General features: G+C 43.8%; 2 protein-coding genes and 1 long non-coding RNA gene across 3 annotated transcripts in view; 2 read left to right on the plus strand and 1 right to left on the minus strand.

The window, feature by feature from the left end:
- Positions 1-754: 754 nt before the first annotated feature.
- On the minus strand, positions 755-3,247 carry LOC8051675. The gene is made up of 2 exons (XM_029991145.4): positions 3,177-3,247; positions 755-3,017 (listed from the first exon to the last, which is right to left on the minus strand). The coding sequence occupies exons 1-2, from the start codon at positions 3,197-3,199 to the stop codon at positions 755-757; spliced, it is 2,286 nt and encodes a 761-aa protein (XP_029847005.2). The 5' UTR covers positions 3,200-3,247.
- Positions 3,248-7,577: 4,330 nt separating this feature from the next.
- Positions 7,578-18,702, plus strand: LOC121836075. The gene is made up of 3 exons (XR_006077772.1): positions 7,578-7,653; positions 9,160-9,244; positions 18,659-18,702. It is a non-coding gene; the product is annotated as an uncharacterized LOC121836075 (long non-coding RNA).
- Positions 18,703-18,941: 239 nt separating this feature from the next.
- The window catches only part of LOC115316675, a 101,744-nt gene continuing 98,711 nt past the window's right edge, over positions 18,942-21,974 (plus strand). The window contains exons 1-3 of the mRNA XM_042290213.1: positions 18,942-19,122; positions 19,215-19,389; positions 19,542-19,618. Of these exons, the coding sequence (XP_042146147.1) occupies positions 18,967-19,122; positions 19,215-19,389; positions 19,542-19,618 (408 nt within the window). The 5' untranslated portion in view covers positions 18,942-18,966. The remainder of the gene's footprint in view (positions 19,123-19,214; positions 19,390-19,541; positions 19,619-21,974) is intronic.

A 21,974-nucleotide genomic window follows, 5' to 3' on the forward strand; every position in this document is an offset into this window, starting at 1 on the left:
CACTTGCAGTTTTCTTTACCTTGCCAGCTTATTTTTTAATCAAGTAATGTATGCTGCACAACGCTACACTGAGGGCAGTTACGAGATAAGCTTGTGTTGTTGCTGTTCTGCTGACAAATAAAAAGAGCATACACCCACAAACTGCGAGCATCTGCAGCATTTACAGGATTACATCTTTGGCAGACTTGCATTCACTGCTACTTCCTTCACAAGCGCAGTGTGGTTGAGAAAGAGGCACAAGCAATTGCAAGCCCGCCAAGGATACTTTTGCATGAATGCTGGGCATGCTCGTAATCTGGTGCATTGAGAACGATGCATTTTGGGACTGTTTATACTGTTTATGAAGCCAACGTCGAACAGATGAACCTACACTCGGATACACTATGCACTAACAAAAACTGGTGAAGCCACCGAGTCGCACTCGACACCAGAAAAAAAAGAAAGGGAGATGTTATGTACAGGCGTGCAAATCTTGAAGTATGGAAAAGTACATGCAATCGAACATTTTAACACCAAAGTGCGGGAGAGAAGGGATTGGACAGTACGAACTTCCAGAAACTGGTAAAGTTTCTTCATCATAATATGACACCCCTAAATGGAACAGGACACAAAAAAAAGCTCTTGTTTTGTGGGCTTTTTTTATTTAAGGAGGTCGTAATATGACGAATAAACTTTGGCAGTGTATAGGTGTATGGAGGTCGGTATTGTCCGACCTCTTTTTTTCCCGCACTCCGGGGCTAAAATGTTTGTGAACTTAACACACTTCCCATTTGAGAACAACTTCACTATTGTTGTACAAATCTAAAGCACAGTGGAGTGTGTCATCACTGTTAGCCTCCACGAGTTCTAGCTCACCAGATCTGCGGACACAGTAGCAGAACCTGTGTCTGTGGAAACCCTCATTAGTTAGCAGCTCAGCCAAAATGAACAATTTGCACGAAGCAACATACAGAGCCTCGACTCTATAGAACACTGGCTCGATATCCTGAGAAGCTTTCACAAGGACATCACCGCACCGATAATCACGGTGGTCGAGCGACGCATGCAGTACCTGGTGCGCATTCGGTGGCAGCAGTCCTTGAACACAAGGAGGCAGAGCACTCTGCTTAATGGGCTTGCCAGATGACGCCATGAGCTCACAGTCTAAAGAGAGCTCGTTAAGCTGGTGGCTCTGCAACAGTTGATGCATTTTCGACAAGGTTAGAGTTATGTTCTTGAAGTTCTTGACCCGTGATGCTAAGTTTTTAAAATATTGGTGCTTGGCCTCGAACCTCAATGACCAGAGCTGTTGCAGTGGCCCTAGTTCACGAATAAATCTGGCATAGTGCACGAGGTAGTGCAGTTTTGGAATTACAGATGCAGCACCATAGCGTTGTGCGAATTCCACAAGGAATGTCTGCACAAGTGACTCTAGGTAGGGCAGGTACTCGCAGGGTATGACAGTGGCAAAACTGAGGTCCACTATTTCGCGAAACTGAAGGTACAGCTCCCAATCAGGGTTGTCTTCTGGCACCAGGTTGCCAAGGATCAAACTCAGGAGTCTGAGAAGGCACCACTTCTCAGAAGCGGTTCCTTTCAGGTTTGCCTTGTTTGTTAGGAATGACCTGTTCATTCCAACAGGTTTGTTCTTTTTGTCATTGTGCCCATACTCGAATGAAGTAATGTGATCCAAGTCGCTGTACGCCAGTATGCCATCGTCAACCAGCGCTTTCAGAACTTGTCGAAGAACGATCTCGAAGCCCCCTTCCAAAATGTCATGCATCAAGTCAGGGGGCAATTGGCGTGTGACATCAAAATACGGCAGTTCCAGCATTGGAGATCGTTCATTCACACCATATATTCTCTTGTTTTGCTTGGGGTTGACAGTGATCGCTTGAAGGTGCTCCTGGTGTGCTTCAGCTGAACGCAGCACGCAGAAGTCCTCCGTTGTTAGCGTTGAAAGTTTGCCGGATGTCGCCATACAGAAGCGACACACCCTGCCCTGGCTGAAACAACATGTAAAACCTCCAAGGCGGTTCATTGAAAGATTGTCACCACACACGCAAAAAACAAACACGTGTGCATTGTGCGTCTCACCTCTGCTGATGAACATTACTCCACAAGAGTGCAGTTCCTTGAGATCATTAAGCAAAGGGCGAAGAATGACGTCCAAGCCATACTCCTGTACGTCCTCATACCTTGCAAGGAGCACCAGGAAAATGGACCTCAACTGGGACCTGTGCCTTGCGTGGAGATTCAGCAGTGTGAAATACACTGCGAGCAGTTTGTGAACTCCACGCTTAGCTCCCAGTGGGTTGCAGATTTCTACTTCGTCAGAGTATAACAAAATAAAAATGGTATACTGGTCCCCTTCAGAGATGAGGTCTTTAAGGTCTCGGAACAAGAGCCCATCAGAGAAGTCCCTGTACACCTCAGCGTCATCACAACGTGCTTGTGGTGTAACAAGCTCAGCAGCAATGTCAGGAATCTCGCAGAGCTTTCTGAGGAGTCTGGGGATTGGCACGTAGTGGTATTCACCGCCTTCAGCATTGAGCTTGCAGCTTTCCGGTTCCACATATGGAAAGTTCGCCTTGGCATATTGTTCCCGCAAGTGCTTACTCTGGATGCCCTTGAAAAGGTTGGGCAGGAACGAACATTCCAGGAGTGAGATGACATCAGGAGGCAGGGCGGACACATCAATCTTGGCTGCGATTTCATCGGCAAATGCCTTGATGACGTGCTCGAAAACAAGTTGTAGGTCCCCAAAGATTTTTGTGGCTGCGCTGTGGGGCAGCTTGTGATTTTCAGTGACATTGAAAAAGAAGTTCCAGATGGCAGCTTTGGCTTCTGCAACGAAATCTTCGAACTGCTTTCTCTTTGGGGATCTGGTACTGCTTGCACTTGCTTCTGACTGTAGACTTAAAGCAGGTTCGTCGACATCATCATAGGCACGATTTTCGTCAGTGCTTGGGAAGTCTCGGGGGTCATCATTTGTTCTCTCACTGCTGAAGCTACTTCCAGTGTTAAGCAGCACATCCCTGTGGCAACGATAAATATGGGACTTGTAGGATACAAACTGGTTGTAGCTGTTTGTACAACCGTTGATTCCACACAAAACTGTGAATTTATCCTCACCGCCATGCACGACTCCTATATGAGTGAGCACTCTGGTAAATTGTTCAGAAAAGTATGGGCACCTGGGACAGTACCTGAGTACCATTTTTGTTCACATATACTGAACAACTTGCAAATATCACTAGCAGTTCGTCATGCCTTTTACCAGGGCGTGGTTGGCAGGTATTGGATTATACTGGATTCAAGCACATTTTCTGGCTTTTTTTCTTCTTCGAAAGGTAAGACACTGCACCAAAGAAAAGACTAATTTCTAAGCCTTTTTTTTCCTTCTCACATGTTTTCTTTTAAAAACTTTTCCCGATTTTTTTATTTATTTTTTTAAAACTTCATTGTTTCATCACTACACGAAGTTTCGTGCGCGGTATCTTCTGAATAAACTATGACTTTAATGACTTTTCATAATTATGCTGAAAATATAATTTTGTACTTTCTTTTTTTTTTTAAGAGTTGGGCAGAAAATTATTCGCAAAGTACCGCAAAAATCGCAACAAAAAAAAAATCGTGTTTGTAAATCAACAACAAATTTGGCTAGGTGATGATTTTAATTTCTATAAATATCAAAGAAAAATCTTGCCGCCGTCAAAAGTTACAAATCAAAACAGGAAAACCTATCTTGTTAAGCCTTTTTCTCTAAAAGCTAGAAAACGTTCTTGTGGACTTTGTGGGCGAGTGGCTTTATGCGGCTGGCTCAACGCGCTCAACGCCGCATATATTCGCAGATACCCCCAGCGGGACCTAGGCCGCCGTATATACCGTTTTTATTTATTGCAAATTTTTTTTTTTTTTGTAAGATTATGCATAACGACGACTTTACTTGCTGAACTCCTTGGCTCAACGGCTACTAGTCAACGGTGAAGCCAGTGAGCCATCCGATCCAAACGCGCTGAGCTTGCGCACATGCGTAACGAGTTGTTGGCACTTGCGCAACCCTTGCTTTGTCTGTTCCCCGCTTTCCCGCGCTTCTTGAGGGGTCGGAGCAGAGACGAGAGTGTACAGTTTGCGTTGTCAACGGCGCGAGTCGCACCAAAGTGCGAACAATGAGTGCGATTCAGTGCCTGGTGACTTACGGCACACACAAGATCGTTGTCACTGTGGACGGAGAGCACCGGCGCCCCGATTTAATTCGATGCCTTGCTCAGAAACAGGTATTCGAAGGAGTGGACCTCGAACCAAGCCACATCATGGTGAGCACAAGCATCTCGCATATTTCTTTCTGTCCTTTGTACGCGAAATGTTATGAATGTTTACGAAGCAAATTATCACATAAGCGTTTAGACAGCGTGAAGTGCAGCAGGCGATGCCTGCCTACACTTCGTTTCACATTAGGTACGAGCGAAGCTACAGCGCGAGGCCCATATTTGTTGTGTTTCTGATCGCTCGTGCAGTGCGTGCACTGTTTCAGGCTGCAGCATGCCTCCGCTTGTAGCTTCGGCTTCGCTTGTACATATGGTGGATCTAATTCACGGTGCCACTGCAGTTTGTTTGTCAGGTCAATACGTGTATCACGCATTATGATGCATGTTCGCCCGCCGGTCGATGCTTATGGGAGTCGGAGTGGTCACCCTGGGCTCCGCGGCGTGAGCAGTCGAACTACTCACAAGGCTTCGCAAGATTTCCAGATTGTCTAAATTAATCCTCAGTCCTCCGCTGGGACGTATCGATGCCCTCCGTTATTATTAGTATTATGCAGTCCGAAATCGCGCCATACGACTTACTCACCTCAAGTGTAGGTAACTTCACAGCTAGTGTCAGTACACCTAGAACTGAACTTGGGCTCCCCTTTCCCAAAACATGCAGAACGGTACCTTCCCTAGCCATTCTATGCAACGTACCCAAATTCGCCGACTAGTGCCTTTAAGTTTTCTGCCCTAAACTGAATAGTAACCATATCTGACATTTCCTAATTCCGGGAAGCACTTCCTGCCCTTTATGGTTTATGACCTACTTGTTATTTTGTTCTTCTATTTCGTTTGTGGGCATTTAAGGGATTGATAAATTAAATAAAATCCAGATCAGTTTCACGTTTTGTGGGGTGTTCCGTAGACCCACTCATACAAGCGTAATATATTAACTGCATTGACAATGCTGCCTATAACAATTTTTAATTTTTTTCCTTCACGCAAGGTCTATCATGCCGGGTTCGAAACAGATGTGGACCTCACCGATGACATGATCCTTGAAGACAAAGCACTTTTAAAAGTTGTGCAAGATGAGCAGCAGTTCAGGTGAGTAATAATGCTTGCCAAGAGTGAGGCAATTGGGCCTGGTTCGCCTGACCCAATAGACCAGAATCTGCGCTAATCTCTGGGCACCTCCATATTTTTCTATGCCCACGCCACCATGCATAAAAATCGAGCAGCCTTGTTTTGGGAAGCTCCATACAGTGGGTCGTGCACATTTTACAAGATTGCACTCGTTGGTAGAGTCTGCCTGGCAATCGAGCTGGGATAACATATTGGATGTATGAAAGAAATGGATATGTAGACTTCCTTTTAAATCGAAATGCCACATGTTTATTCAGGAGCCTTTTACGCTGCCAATGGTGTGATGCCATTATGAAGTTGCCTAGGAACAGTACAGGCAGGACTTGAGGAAGGTGTATCTTGTAATATGCAACGAGTTGCGATAGCAGACATTTCAGCTTGCTTTGTTCGGGAGTTCCCATTTCCATAAAAATATTTAATTGGCCTTCGTTGTAGCATGCCAAAGATGTACACAGAACGTTGGATTCACATCACACAGGTTTGCTAGTCATGAACATTGAGTGTGGTGATAAAGTATAGTGAGCTTCACGCGGAAGATACATGCGAGAAAAATTTTGAGGCAGTACAGAACACTGATGCAACCAAGAGAAATGCAAACATGTGCGTGTCTCCTGCTCTCGTGTCAGTCAATGGGAGACTCAATGAACCTGACAGTGGCAAGTCTTTCCAGAGCGAACGGCATCGGTGCCACCATGTCAGTTTTCTGTACATTTTGCACGACAGTACTGCTCTTGATGCTTTTGTGTTTTTTGTTTTTTTTTTACATCCAGCATACCTGGGCCTATTAGAGCAATCTCACGATTTATTTGGTGCATTTATTGCGCTGCCATAGCTTTTGTTCTCAGGAGGAAGGAAATGGTGAACAAGACATGTTGTGCTGCCTCACGCACTGCGTGCACAGGCCCACAGCAATGTTGTACGTGCAGAAAGACTGAAGTTCGCACAATAAAAATTGCAGTATCGGTGGCTTAGCGAAACTAGATGGGGAGTTCGGGCCTACTGTTAAACAAGGGAGACAGCAATTTCTCGGGTTGCGTTTTTACTCAAAGCAATGCATATGATGTCGCTGATCCTGGCGTGGAACTTGTGCCAAGACATTGCAAATAATTTAGTAGTACATTGTTTCTGCCTAGTGGTCTTTATTTTTATTGCTGGGAGCCAGGAGGTTGAGGTGACACCACAGGTCAGTTAATCATATTATTATGGCAGCCAGATGGGTTCCTAAAGTATTGACATAGCAGTGGCTTTGTCTGCCCTCATTTTAGCACGTAGTTACATCTATGAAGAGTGCTAGCTCTAAACCACACAACTGGTAATCTGAGAATGTCAAGGTGGATGTCACAAGCGCCTCAGAGACTGCACTCTGACGTGGGCGCCTCAATGAAAGGCATTTCATAAGAATGCGACTTCTAAAAGGCAGGACTGATGAACTGGAAACGCTGACGGAGATGTTGCTAAGGCATCAATGTCAAAGTTTCGTTCAGGCAGCCACTTGGCACCTAACACAATAGTCATAGACACTACACACACCGTTGATGGTGCTGCTTCTACAACTCTGGTGTCTTAGGGATGTGCGCCAGTATTGTGATATGTACACTCAATGTGCTGCAACCGTGAATGCCTCTGCATCCAAATCTTTGAGGCCCGGACTCATCTGTGACATGATCCCGAGATCCTGCCTCCCAGCAATAGACGAGTGCAAGCTGGGCGACTGGCCGCCGCCATGCCTCTGCTCGAGCAGGCACGCCCGTGTGATTACGAGCTTGCCAAAGCTACATTCTCCCGCGCGTTGCTCGCGCTTGCACGCATGGAGCACCACTTGTGGCGCCATGCTTGCAATTGTCTATAGAAATTGAGACCATTAGGTACAACCAATGCAATTACAAATTATTTACTGTGTCTTGGGAAGTTCTAAGTTAAATGTCATGAAAAGTGATGCAGTGTGCATATTTCTTAGTAAACAAGATACGACCCACAGCGTCTATACTCCTTTAAGAAATATTTAAATCGAGGGCATCCTTATATTGTAAATGGTTAACTATTTTGATCGAAGCTATCATGCCACTTCATTTCATGTATCTAGGATCATGGACGTCATCATGCAAGATGATCCTGGAACGTCCAGAGCTCCGTCAAAAAAATCGTCGGAGTATAAGCTTCCTCCCGTGCCCCTTGACATCACGCAGGCAATGCAAAAGCATACTAAAGGTCACTATGTGGGTTGCAGAAGCAGACTGATCCAGTGGCTCTACCATGACCTGTGTCTGTATGATATGTAAGTAAAAGTTGGTCTAAATTTACTCCTATTTTACAACAACTCAAATCAGCCAATATGCATGTTTTGGTTTGCTTGTTACATTTACAGTTTCAGACAGCTGTTAAAAAAACCGAAATTAATATGCTTTCAATACTCTTGCTTATTCTTTTGAGGTGTGGAGGGACAGGAGGTTTTTCTTTGTATCCCTACTTTTAATGAAGCTGTGTGGGCGTGAGTACACATTCATGGCAGTGAAAAAGTAAGTCCACTTTGAGTGATGGGTCAAAGTCTGACAACTCCTAGAAGGCTCACGATAGGTGGCTTCAACTGCTAAGCACGTTGCTGAAGCCAGTTGCCAATCTTTAACCTTTTGAGGTCATGTGGGATCTTCCTTTGTTAGTCCGTCAGGTTCGACTTAGTTGATGCGAAAAATGACCCGATCAACGAGTGAATCTGGATTTAACTACTTAGTTTAAAATGAGTGATATATTCAATAGGAAATATCTTTGCGTTCTCCTGAATACGGGAGAGATTTGAAAGATCCACAAAGTTTGGAGAAATTTCGTAAAATTTAAAATCAAGGTACCATTCTTTGGAGAAGTTCCTTCACATAGGGTTTTCTGTTCAATGCTCGATGTTCAATGTTGAATGATCTATGGTGTCCCCGGTGGATTGATTTGAGCGGGAAGTCGCTGCACGTACGCATGCTGCAGCTGCGTGTGCTTCGCTTGTGCCATCAAATATTTAGGGCTGCAAATCTTGGGAAAACTGGTTTTACCCAAAAGCGATGGCTGTTGGCTAGGTGATATCCAAGGATGTATATAAATCTTTTATTGTAAGTCACTGCTGTGGACATAAAGAATGGTTTCCAGTTTCCCTCCCTGGATACTTTTTTTGGCATGACAAGTAGGCAGAGTGTCAATGTCAAAAATATCCCTCTCCCCCAGAACAGAGTACTGAATCGGGACTGAGTACTCGAGGTTAACTTCTCCGTCTTCCTTTTTGTCCTATCTCTCTCTCTCCATATGTTCATATAGTGAATGGGCTGTTGTAGATCCAGTTGCTTTGCAGTAGAAGAAATCTGGCGGGAGTGATACCTAAAATCGGCGAGCAATACTCAGATGCATTGAACAACATATATTGGTTTATTTTCAAAATCGGTTTATGTTGTATGTGTTTAAACATAATATTTTTACCTCTAACGTCTATTTGCTGGTATTTGTTTTTATTTTTTTACATCTAGTACATGGCCACAGATAGGTCTCTAGCTTGACACAGTCTTGGGGGTTATTGTAATTGAAAATTTTGAACTCGTTTCCAGACAACGTTTGGAAGACCTTCTGGTGTCTTTGCCATCTGTTCTGACAGGTCTTGCCATGCTCATAAGTTATATTTGTACTGGTAGCACAAATAAAATGTTTGTCAGTTATATAAATCCTTCATAGTGAATAATAGTTAGTGCAACTTTGCATTGAGATTTTTTGTTTTGTTTTGATTGTATGTATCTACTTTTTTGTTTGGCAGGTACCCAGATAAACTGTATGAGAAGGCTGCAAAGTGCCTTGTGGATATGTTCCCCACGCTTGCAGACACCACAGGAAGTGGACATGTGAGTAACTAGCTGCTGTTTTATTTGAATGCTTGTCCCCTGTTAGACAAATCTGTAGCCCTTCAAACAAATGGTGTGCAAAGCAGTGTTGCGGAGTTTCCACTCTGGAGTTGGAATGAATCCGGAATGATTGCGCGTTTTCGTGATCCCGGAATGGGGAATGAGAATGGAATTAGATGCCTTTTGCCCAGAATGGAGTCGAATGAAAATAGAATGAACCCAATTCTCCCTTTCTTTTTTTTTTTTTTTGATTAGGATTTATGGTTGGCTAAACTGAGCCAGTCAGCGAGTCAATTGCTCAGAAATAAAATGAGCGGGAAACTGCCAGCCCGTGTGGAGTCCTAACATACTTATATGCAAAAAATGCAACACAAAAAACAAGCGTCAAAACAGAGAGGGGGGGGGGACTTTTAGAGACGCGCAAGCGACCACGAGCTTCACTGGCCACTGGTGTTACATGAGAGCGAAACAAGAAACCAAGCACCAAGCAAAGGAAACGAATGGAGCGGCAAAGAAAGAAACAGCCATGCATGGCTCCTTATCAACCTTGTATTTTTTTTTTTTTTTACAACGGCATGGAGAGTGCACGTGCGCATCTGTACTGAGATTTGGGAGCGGGGGTGACTTATAACTCGCAGAACTATCATAACTCGTTGGCTCACGCGCCGCCAAAAGATGATCAGTTATTGTTTCGGCAATCCTGAGCAGGACTACACGCACGGCGCGTTGCCCCAGGATCACACGACACTCGGAAGGCACTGGATTGATTTCGACGGCTCTCGTTCTGTCTGTTGTGGTCCATCATAAGGTGCAGTAGACTATCATCACCGCTCTTGTCACGTGATCGAACTGACTAGACTTGCAGAAAGACAGTCCCGTGCCAGACGAGGTATGACAGTTGCTGTGAGGGCCACTGAGAACGAGAGCTGGGTGCTAGCTGCTACTAAGGTTTTGGCTTCTGCGCGTCTTAGCTGTCAGGTCTGCATTGGTGCTCCCTGTCCTGGACCTTGTTTAAGGCGGTGAGAAGTCAGTTGGACGGTGGTTTTGAGGAGAGACGGAGAATGTCAATTTGAACGGTGCGGTATTACCCTGTTAATTGTATCTTGATGTGAAGCTAGCTTTGTCGGCGATGACTGCCAAGCTTGCGAACCAGTGTGCAAACAACGAACATCCAGTATAGGACAAAGAAAATGCAAGGCCCCCATTTTTGCACTATTTTTAATATTTCACCACCTCCAACTTGAGCTCTCTAAAAAAAAAAAAAGAAATAAAGCATTTTGTGAAACTGCGTTCGCATGCTCAGTTTGAGCTATGTTCGATTGGAATTTGAATTTTGCAAGGCTTACCAAATGTATTGGTCCTTACGGCATCACCCGGTACATACAATCTCATTTGGGTTAAAGCCAGACACCTCGGTCACCGCAAAACACCGGTAACTGAAGGCTCGCGGAGTGCATCTTGAATGTCCTTGTAAGTAAATACTTCGGACGCGCACTCGCTAAAAAGTGTTGGCTCATGCCCGAATCATGAGCAAGATAATCAGGAAATGACATGTAATAAACCCATTACGTCCATATAATGAACAAACTGCAATGAACAAATGTATATTTGAGATCAGCAGACGTTCTATTGATCGCCTGGAAAACACTTAAAAATTGATTTGAATATGATCAGAAATATCGAGATTTGTAAAAGAAGCGTGAACTTGTGCATTTATAACAGGTTTAATGACATGGTCTGTACAATCCCTGGTGCTGCATTGTAGAGGTTGTGCTTTGTCAGGATGCTTTCTTGCCGCTGTGCATGTAGTCACTTCCAGCAGCGTACTAGCCGTGTTGCTGTGCAGTTTGAAGAATACAGTAATATAGCTTATTTTTGCACCACGCACAAACTGTATATTTTTATGGTCTTACCAAACAAACACGCTGGCCACATATGTCCTAAAAGCCAAATTCAGAAAACGTTTGCAAAAAAAAAAAAAAAAAAGGAAATGAGTGGATTTAAGTTTTGCTGCTTGCTGCGTGTCACGTGTTCACGAGACCAATGTCTTAAACAAGCATTAACATATCAAGGGGCTTTCTCAATGTTTGCAGCACAATGTAAATAAACACTTTGTGCCACCAGCGCTCCGCTTAGTAAAATGAGTGCTTTTTTGAGGCATTTAGCTTTTTTCGTTTTTTGCAATTGTCTGCGTTTCATAATGTCAGCTTTATGCTACTTATGCCGGCAACACAATGTAGCTGTCAAGTGCCAATGTTTACGTTTAGGAATTAGAGGAATGGAGTGGAACGATTCAGCCATTCCAGGAGTGGGGATCCCTACTGAAAAAAACCATTTGGCGCCCATATGAAAATAAACGGGTTCATACCGGTAACCGTTTAACCATACTGGTCACCAGTTTGTCAAAGGGGTCGCCCGTATGGCTCAAAGGGGTCCCCCGTATGAGCCATTACGGTCACCTATTTGGCCCTACTCAAGTCAACCGTGTATATGAATTTCGATTACTAAACCTAAACGCGCGAAGCATCGTAAATAAAACTGATAAACTTGAAGCTGCTGTTTTGAATACCCAACCTGATATTATAGCAATGACAGAAACTTGGCTATCAGACAGCATTCTTGACTGTGAAATCACGCCCCCAAACTATACGATTTTGCGCAAGGATAGAGGTTCTCGCGGTGGTGGAGTAGCGATTCTTGTAAAAAATGGCATTGTATGTACCCCCTTACCCGATTGCCCAGAAATTGAGTGCCTGTGTTGTAAAATTGCTTATAAAAATACGTGCTGCTATATACTTGTTCTCTATAGACCTCCCACTTCCACTTCAGTGTTTTTCAAAAGTATGTATAGTTATATCAATGATAATATTAATGTGAGCAGTAAGATTATAATTGCAGGTGACTTCAATCTACCTTCCTTAGAATGGTCCTCTCTATCGAAATGTACAAAATCATCTCTCGGCGCAGATATCCTTACAGATCTATGTTTTCATTATAACCTCACCCAAATAGTTACTGAAAATACCCGTATTCAGGGAACGTCGCAATCAATGCTCGATCTCGTCTTTGTCACCGATCATTTCCTGAAAGATGAACACAGCGTAGAAGTTTTAAATGGCATATCTGATCATGAGATGGTTTTGTGCTGCTTCAAAACGAACATCCCAACTTCTGGCAATCCCCAGACTTGTAAGGTTCTGAACTTTGACAGAGCAGATGACGTTGGCGTGCTCGACTTCTTTGATACACACTTCGATAACTTTCTTCTACTGTCCAAGAGCGACCGTAACACTGTAGATATGCTTTGGAACGAATTCAAAACGGCAGTTAACACGTGTGTCTCATGTTTTATTCCACAACGAACTAAACGAATTAAGAAAAACCCTTGGATAACGCGAGAAATCATCCATGTAAAGCGCAAAATAAATAGGCTTCGTAAGAAGGCAAAGAAAACCAGAACTCTTCTAAATAAGAACAAAATGGCATTACTCAACAGCGATCTTGGACAAAAAATCAAGTCGGCTAAATACAATTTTTTCAATATCACTCTCCAATCGTTTATTAAATCTTCACCCGTCAAATTCTGGAACTATGTCAACCCAAAAAACAAATCGAGTCTAGAAACGCTCTTCGGTGACAAAGCAAATCTTGCAAAAGCCTTCAATGATTATTTTCTTTCGGTCTTTACAACAGATAATGGTAATGCACCCTCATTCGCGTCCAATTCTCCAGTCTTGGCTGTAAATGATGTTGTAATTACCGAACAGGGTATCTTATCTCTTCTACTCAACCTGAACACAAAAAAAAGTGCTGGGCCGGACGATATACCAAATGAATTTCTAAAAAGATATGCCGAATGGGTAACGAAATATCTTGTTATAATATTTACACAATCACTTAACAAAGGGCAACTTCCTAAAGACTGGAAGTTAGCGAAAGTCATCCCCATTCATAAGTCTGGAAACAAAAACGAATTTGCGAACTACAGGCCCATCTCCCTTACCTCAACTTGCTGTAAATTGCTCGAACACATTGTTCTCAACCATGTCTCCACCCACATCGAGAATAATCAAATACTTACTCCATATCAGCACGGTTTCAGACGTCACCTTTCAACAGTGACGCAACTTGTTGAAAGCATTCACGATTTTTCCACTGTCATAAACAATAGAGGACAGGTTGACGCCATATTCATCGATCTGTCAAAAGCCTTCGACAAGGTATCTCACCCAAAGCTATTGTTTAAGCTAGAATCTATACTAGGAGCAGGAAAAATTCTCAGGTGGATTGAAGACTACCTTTCAGATCGCTACCAGTACGTAGCACTTAATGCGCACTCATCATTCAAAGGCAAAGTTTCATCGGGAGTCCCCCAGGGATCAGTACTGGCACCTTTTTTGTTCCTAATATACATAAATGACCTGGTCAAAGATGTGAACGTAAAAATTCGCCTCTTTGCTGATGATTGCATACTTTACTCACAAATAAATAACCCAAATGACCAGATTAACCTAAATAATGCGCTTCAACACATCATAAATTGGTGCCACGACTGGCAGATGGAAATAAATTCGAATAAAACTGTATTTATGACCATAACCAATAAAAGACAACAATACTCCTTTCCTTACCAGATAGGCAATAACCTCTTGGAACAAGTCGGTGAATACAAATACCTCGGCCTCAATATAAGTCAAAATTTACGTTGGGACTCACGCATTCACTCCACAACTAATAAAGCTCTAAACAAACTGAGTTTCCTTAAACGAGTCTTAAAATTTGCATCTCCTGCCACTAAATTACTAGCCTACAAAACTTTAATACGTCCTATGCTCGAGTACGCCAACGTCGTCTGGTTTCCCCACACAGTCTCCGGCATCAATAAGATAGAAAGAGTTCAGAGAATGGCCGCGAGGTTTATTTGCAATAAGTATAGTAGGCACGTCTCTCCCTCTGAACTTTGCAGACAACTGGGTCTCTCCTCTTTAGAAAAAAGAGCAAAAACAGCTAGACTTAAATTCTATACGAATTAGCCAACGATCATTTCAACCTACCAAAAGAAAATTATCTTATCCATACAAGCAAACGATTAACACGGTACAACCATGGCAAGCTTTACGAGGAAGACGTCGCTCATAATAACTGCTTTAAATTCTCTTTTTTTCCCCGAACCATTAACGAATGGAACCACCTGCCTCAAAACGTTGTTCATTCCTCTTCTATTGAAATCTTCCTCGATTACGTAGATGCCCACTTTTCATCATAAACTAACATTTTATGCTGTTTTTAAAAGTGCAGTGTATCTATTGTATTGAAGTTGTTTACTAATTTTTCATTCGCGACTTCTATATTTGCTTTGAATATTTACCTGCAAATTGTGTGTTGAATATTATTTTTCTGCTTGTAATATCTCAAACTGTACCACCCTACAACAACCCCGAATGGGGTTAGTAGTATTGGAAATAAATAAATAAATAAAAACGGGTCGCTCACCTGGGCAAATGGGCGACTCGTTTGGGCAAAGTGGTCGCACGTTTGCTCAAACCGGCGACCATGTTGCAAACTGCACCGGTTTAATCAAACGGCTCTCCGGAGCCCGTTTGATATTGAACGTACAGATCGGCGGCGTGGGCACGCCTAGCGTTTCAGCCGTGGCAGCCAATGTTTTCCGGAAGGCTGGGAGCGCCGGTTCATCGATTTCAGATCGTCCGCGTAATGCAATGTAATGCAAATATATTTATATTTCAATTGCGCTGATTTTCGATTATACTGCAACTAAAACTAACACCTTTTTTTTTTTTGTTTTACGTAAACGCGCGACGTTGGTGAGCCGATATTTTTGACAGACCTTTAATACTTTGTCCATCTTTGTTGCCTCAATTTACTTATTCAGCTCGAATCTCTCTCGCAGAAGACGCGACCGCGTGAAAGAATGTACGTCTCGACTCCGTTTCACTTTAATTCAAGACGCAACGAAGGTAGCACGCGTACACGCGGCTGCAAGAACATCGAGCATTGCGAGAGCACGCCCGCCGTTGCAGCACTCAAACTACGAGCTTGCGCTGAGTTCTTTCTACGCTCGGGCGCAAGCCGAGCTTCTGGCAGCCCCGCCGCCATTTCCAAAGTTCGAGCGCGCGCGCACGCGCGCGTTTGTTCTTCGGGACTACAAAAACGCATCTCCCTGGAATGCCTGGGGAGAGGGAGAGGGGCTGTCCCGGTGGTCCCAGCGCCTTGACCTCGCCCCCTCCCTCCTCTCTTGTCACCCCTGTCACGTGACCCACAGCAGCGCGCGACGCGAGCTACACGCTGATAAGCATCGAGATCCGGAAGGGCGCGCCTTGCAGCCGCTTTTTTCTTTGTCTGCTTGTTGTCAGTTGCTGCTCGAAGTTCGCTCGTCCTACCTGCTTCAATCTGTCGCCTAACCCTGCGGTCTTATTGGGATGTCTCTCGACAACGTATTGGATGTGCACCAAAGCTATCAGTGTTCGAAAAGACCCACGTGTATGTTGGCAACGAGCGATTCTTCAAAGAAGTCGCAAATTCTCGCGGTTTGGTTGGGTTCGGCAAATGACAGCTTGTGCGCCGCATCGTGTTGAAACTTCCAAGGAGCCGTTCCCTCTCGTTTGTGTTTGTGTGGTTGTCCTGCTTTCACCGTGTCGAAAAATATCACGGATTACCTCTTTCAAGTCCGCTATTGTTATGGTAAGTGCACTGCAACCTACGTGTTGGCAACGATTGACCGTTCTTCTACGCGTACTCTTCTAAATTATCTAAAGAATTATGCAGCGCCTATTCGCGCGGCAGCCAGGAGAATAATTTCCCCGAAAGTCTACCTGTATAGTGTTCACAGATCGCTTGCACGTTTGTACTTGTCTACAGAAGAGGTAATAAACTTCGAGGAGAATTGAAAACAATCTTTTGTGTCGGTTTTCCTGTCCACTTACAAGCACCTACGCGAGTGCATTTGTTCTACGTGTTTTCTCCATGTTATAAATACGTTTATGAGTTTCGGGACGTGTTAAATATGTTTAAGATAACCAACCTCCCTGACGATACCCATTTAGGGCTAGCGCATAATTTGCCATTTCGAAGGGCACGTTCAAACGTGTGGTCACGTGCTATGTCGAACGGGTACTCGTACCATACGGCACCCGTATCAAACGGGCACCTGTATCAACCGGGTACGGTTTCGAACGGGTACCGTTTCCAAACGGGTACCCGTATCCCATAATCACGTTTGATCCAAACGGATCGACAGGTTTGATTCAAACGGGCGACCAGTTTGCCACCCGTTTGAATTTCAAATGGTTTTTTTCAGTAGGGATGGGCCCGGTGTCCCCATGCCTAGGAGTTGAAAGGGATTAAATTATTGAAACCTCTAATTCCCCGGAGTGGAATTGGAATGGAATAGCGGTGCCCATTCCTCAACACGTAAGATGGTTCAGAAGCTGAGAAACAAAATCTGTTGGCTAACGCAGAATTCGGACGTCCGAAGGCTTTTGCGGACAGCTATTACGTAATAACCTGGCTGTGCCAGGTTTTTTTACGTAACAGCTGTGTCTAGTCGCGGACATTCGATGCACCCGGTGCGAATCTTGATGGCCTCCGGAGCGGTATGACGAGAACGTAACTGGACACGTTTGTCGCTACGCGAACGCCTGATTGCCTCCAGCCAAATAGCATTCCTTTCGGGGCGACATGGCTGCTGGCTTGCTGTGGGGATCGGACATCACTGAAAAGTCAGTATTTTCACGCACAAGCGCAAAAAAAAAGAAAGCACGCTAAGCAAGCAAGAGAAAAACGAGAGAACCGCACTATGAAAGCCAAAACCCCACGTCGCTTCCTATTACTAACACCTGCGACAGCCGTTAAATACACACTACTTCACTTCAAGAAGTCTCACTCAAGCACCTGGGTCAGCAGGAAACGCTGATCACCTCGGCGAAACGATTAGTCGAGGTAGGCGAGTCAGGCGGGAGCAAAGACTTTGGCGGCCATGAAAGAATGGCGAAGCTTTTATTTGTTGAGGTATGAATCCAAACGGAAGTGCCCGTCTTGTAAACATTTTGCAAAGAATAATAACTCATCACACGGGTTATTCTTTAAACGTAAAAATATGCTGCTCAAAAGGAAATTGCAACATATAACAAAGGTTTAACAAACAAGATCTAAGCTGTCAATCAAAGTCTTAGCCAATGAGCTGTATAGCAGCCGATTGGGATTAACGTCACGGAAACCCAACTTCGTGGCACGCGATTTAAGACGGACAAAATAGCCGCGAACTAAAATCAGTCTCACACAATAAATATTTCAAAAAAATTTCTTTTCTCGCAGAAAATTTGTTTTTTGACATGCTTGTCCAAATTAGGCTGTTTAAAAAAAAAATCTTTTTTCTTTGCAGTTACCCTTTAAAGGTATTGCCGGGGCTGTATTCGAACATCTCGCCGCTCTGATGGCCAGTGGAGTAGCCAGGATTTACACAACGGGAAAGAAAAAGGAGGAGGGTGGGGGGGGGCTGAATATTGCAGTTGAGATTTTATACATTGTTCTGAACTACAAAGAAATATGCACGCATTCACACACGCGGTTTTGATCAGCGCACACGAAGCACTGTATTTCCTTGATTATAGCATGAAGCTAATAGAGCAATGAAATGGTACCTTTATTTTGCTAGAAATCGCTTCTGATGCAATTCCTGACAACTGTGAACTCGATTATGTACGGAGCCGGTCGAGTTTCTCAGCTCTTGCGTCTCTCTCGCAAGTTGAAATGGACATTGCACTGAGCCAGCTGCGTTGTTATCAGCTCCTTAAAAACGGCCAGCAGGAATGGGAGCTGCTAAAATTTTGAAGTTTTAATTTTCCCGCTGACCAGGACAGCAATTTTTCTCGCAAAGATTAACCAAATACAGGGCAACACGCTGGCAAGGTTTGGAACCCCCAGCTTGTATAGATGCAAAGAAAAAAAAAAAAACTTTAGGCAGCATTGCGCAATGTACCATATTAGCGATTTTTTATTTCAAAATACTGATCGCCATAATCCATGATAAATAATTTGATACAGTCCTATCTGTAATTATTGTGTCAATAAATATTTCTAGGCCCGCAGCCTCACCAGATTTTTGTTGAGAGCTGGCTGAAATGGCCACCTTGTGTAATCCGCAGAAAGCACTCCGGACTGAACAGGTGTTTCTAAATTTTTTTCTTGGGGACAAATATTTTTTTTCACGGTTTTGTTGTTTGCATCATTAAGGGCAACAATATATATTTTTCTACTCAAAATTAAAAATGAGCACCGGGCATATTTTGCTGTTATCTGAAAACGTCCTGCTTACTTGGAGCTCGTAGTTGTATTTAGTTTTGCTCATATAGTTTGTAATCATTGCTTCTTCCAATCTCTCGTGTGTGCTCCTAGGACTCCTGGCGCCTCGCACTTCGCTTCAAGGCGAAGCGTGAACGTGTGAAGCTTCGCCAGACGGAAGAAGGGTACGGCGAAAATGGGGCTCCACCACGGAAGCAGCAGAAGCAGGCGAGGGTGCCAAAGGACCCGAAGCCTAAACGAGTGACAAGGCCTGGCACCGTATGACAATATTGTTCAAAGAATAATTTTTAACATTTATGGGTTTTGATGTTAATTCTTTACTTTCTTGTAATGTACTGCAGAATATCGTGCTGCCAGCCGATGGAGAGGACGAGGAGAGTCTCCAGGGCCATGTCCTTGGCATGGACAAGGAGATGCAAAAGTCAAGCCCTAATGTGGCCTATATAACGGACTCCTTGGCAAGGACGTTTCCCACACGGAGGTTGTGGGTCACAAGTCTTAACCCAAGTGTGGCGGAAATCGTGGAAAAATATCCTGCTTTGAAGTGCGGCACCTTTGTAAGTATTCTTGGGGTGTGAATCTGGAGCGTTGCAAAATGAATGGTTAAATATATGTTGACATTATTTTTTTTGTCTTTTTGTTCATTCAGCTCCAACAGGAGTTCACGGCAGCAACAGGCTGCACAATAGAAGACAAGCTGCTGGAGGGGCTGTCCAACAGCAGCCTACGCATCTTGGAGGCTGCCAGAAAGAAGAGGCACCTTGCCGCGTTCTTCGACGACCTCGACGGTCGTGCTGCAGGAGTGGACGCTGGTCCAGAAAATGGTAGGGCATAGCGCACAAATAAGTTTGGGTTCATTCTTGAGGGAAATTGGGGGTATTTTTTAGGGCTTTCATTCATTGCCTTTGTCCTTAATTCATTTTATGCTTAGAATAGGCAGTTTGCTGTAATGTCATGATGACTTTTGTTATTGCAGATGTCTTGACCATGGCTGCATTGTACGTTTTGCCATGCCTGGTGAAGGAAAGAAGTTTGACCTTTCTCCACCCAGATGTAAGTTCTAGATAAAGGCCAACCCCTTTCTTGACAGCTGGTGACATAATTGCAACGGTTTTAATGGTTATCTATGCAATCATGCCTCATTATTATGTATCTCATCACCATACAGTAACTAACTCATGTTTAGAAACAAACTCGCGTTTAGTGAAGCCGAAAGATGCCAGATATGCGTTTTGGGGTGTTGGTAGAGAGCTTAGAGCCTGGGTTTTTCTGCGCATGTGAGCCATATAAAAGTTAAAAGATCCCTGTAATTATCCGCCTCATTCTACGGACAAGCTTGTTTCCATTGTCTGCCAAGCATGGAAAGCAAATAGTAACATTAGCTGTCTAACACAAGTTTTCTTTTGTTAAAAATTCTGGACAGTTCAAATAAATCAATTAGCTGCAGTTTTGTCTCATTATATGGATACACCCACAATATGGACAAAATTTTCAAAGACCGCTCCCTGGGCATGCAATTCTGACTCGTTAGAGGGGTACCGTGCCAGTTTTTTTGAGCCACTGAATCTAACTATATTTTTTGAATACGCTGTCTTTGCCCATCTCAGCGTGCTATTTGGTCTTTTTTTTTAAATTCAGAGCAGTTATTGAGAAGACAGAGAATGAAAAATGAAACATTCGAAATTTCCCGTGCATTCCGGTGGTGTGAAGTCACGAGAACGGCAGACGTGTAGCCCAAGAGGGCAGTTGCATGCACCGGATTTGTTTGGAGCTGGTCTTTAATATAGAAACCTGCAGTTCAGATTATAGACACACATTTTCGGAAAATTTGCGTTTTTGCCTCATTATGGACTCCGGTCCATAAACATGCACAAAAAATAAAGACTACCACAAACGTTGTATGTGTATCCAGAATTAGCTATTGCCCAGTTCGTTGCCCGCCTCATTATTTTGGATGTGAGTCCGCAACATAAAGAGAGATTAGTGGGCTGCATAGGTCATACAGTGTACCGGCGATTCACCACTGTCTCCGTTGAACCTCTTGAGAAGACATGCGCACCTAAAGTTGTAGGGTTCTTAGGGCTTTCAAGCCAAAGGTCATTTGCCCCTTCCAGGTAGCAGAAAAGTATGACTCAAAGTATTAGTTCAAACCTCCGTCTTATGTTTTGGGTGACTAAACTGTTTTGTTTGCTATGCTTGTCACGTAATGTTTGTGTTTTTAACCTTCATTATTATTATGGACAACTCGCATTATGAAAGATTTTTTTGGGGAATGGAGGTGTCCACATTACCAAGACACGGCTTATATGTAGGGTTCTGCATTTTCTGATAAATCAAAAATACATTCGCCAGCAAAAATTTGGCTGATTTGGATTCATCTGAAAAATTTAGAATTTCGGGGTCTGCCAATAATGAACACAACCGGTCTTAAATTGTCTCTGGATACTCGAACAGGTTTCACATTTATCTTCTTTTTTTAGTCCCAAGTGTCGATCATAAGCGTCAAAGAATTGTTTTTGGCCCCTTATCAGAAAAACAAGGTACAGTCATGTCTCGTTAATATGGGCACCTTTGTTCCCCAGAAAAATCGTTCATAATAACGAATCAAGGTCACAATGAACATTAAGTAGCAAGCTTAGCGGATAAACGTAGCTCCGTCCCCTTGTGCTTTATCATTCTCTTTTCCTCCTTCGAGTTGACCAGAGACGCATCCTCCAGCATTGCCATTTATCCACAACGAATGTGATTTATCACTCATGTTATGCCGAAGTGGATAACATACCTTCCGATTTTAAAGCCGGAAAAGACTCCACCATCTTCAGGTGCCCAGGGCCGGTTTGCTCATCTTGCGGCTGCGGCTGCGGCCGCGGTCAAGAGGGATTTTTGCGTCACGTGACCAGCTCTATGGGGACAACGAAGTACCTAGCGTCCCTGCCTAATGGCGGAGAGACCCGCATCGCTTCAAGCACAAAAGCCTAATATCGCCCGCAAAAACTGATTGCAGGGACTCGCAACTGGAGTCCATTTGACCGCCCCTTTATACTGTGGGAGCGGCAGGTAAAGTTACGGCCAGGGAGGGTAAATAAGAGCCAAAATAAAGAAAAAACCACACGAGGTAAAAGCGGTAGCAGTAAATTTATATACCTCTGCCGGCGCCAGCGCCTCACGCCTTCTGCTGTGGTCGAGAGGTTAAAGCGCCGGTACTTGTCGTCGCGGCATGAAAGTTCCGGGTTCGAATCGCGCCAGGGACTTTTTTTTTTTTTTATTTTGCGCGTGTCTTACTTTTCAACTGTGATCTTTTTTAGGAAATCATCCCTAAGTATTAACCCATTACTTGTTGAATTTTAGTTAGCATAGCAGACGATCACGACCGAATGCAAAAATGAATCAGGTGTCGACATCGCAAACC

The sequence above is a fragment of the Ixodes scapularis genome, unplaced genomic scaffold (assembly GCF_016920785.2).
Source record: "Ixodes scapularis isolate PalLabHiFi unplaced genomic scaffold, ASM1692078v2 PGA_scaffold1__304_contigs__length_218370807, whole genome shotgun sequence".
Taxonomy (NCBI): Eukaryota; Metazoa; Arthropoda; class Arachnida; order Ixodida; family Ixodidae; genus Ixodes; species Ixodes scapularis.

Coding starts and splice junctions, on each gene's coding strand:
- LOC8051675 (XM_029991145.4), bottom strand. CDS start 3,199: ATGGTACTCAGGTACTGTCCCAG. Junction 3,018..3,176: donor GTACTCAGGTACTGTCCCAG/GTGCCCATACTT, acceptor TCGTTGCCACAG/GGATGTGCTGCTTAACACTG.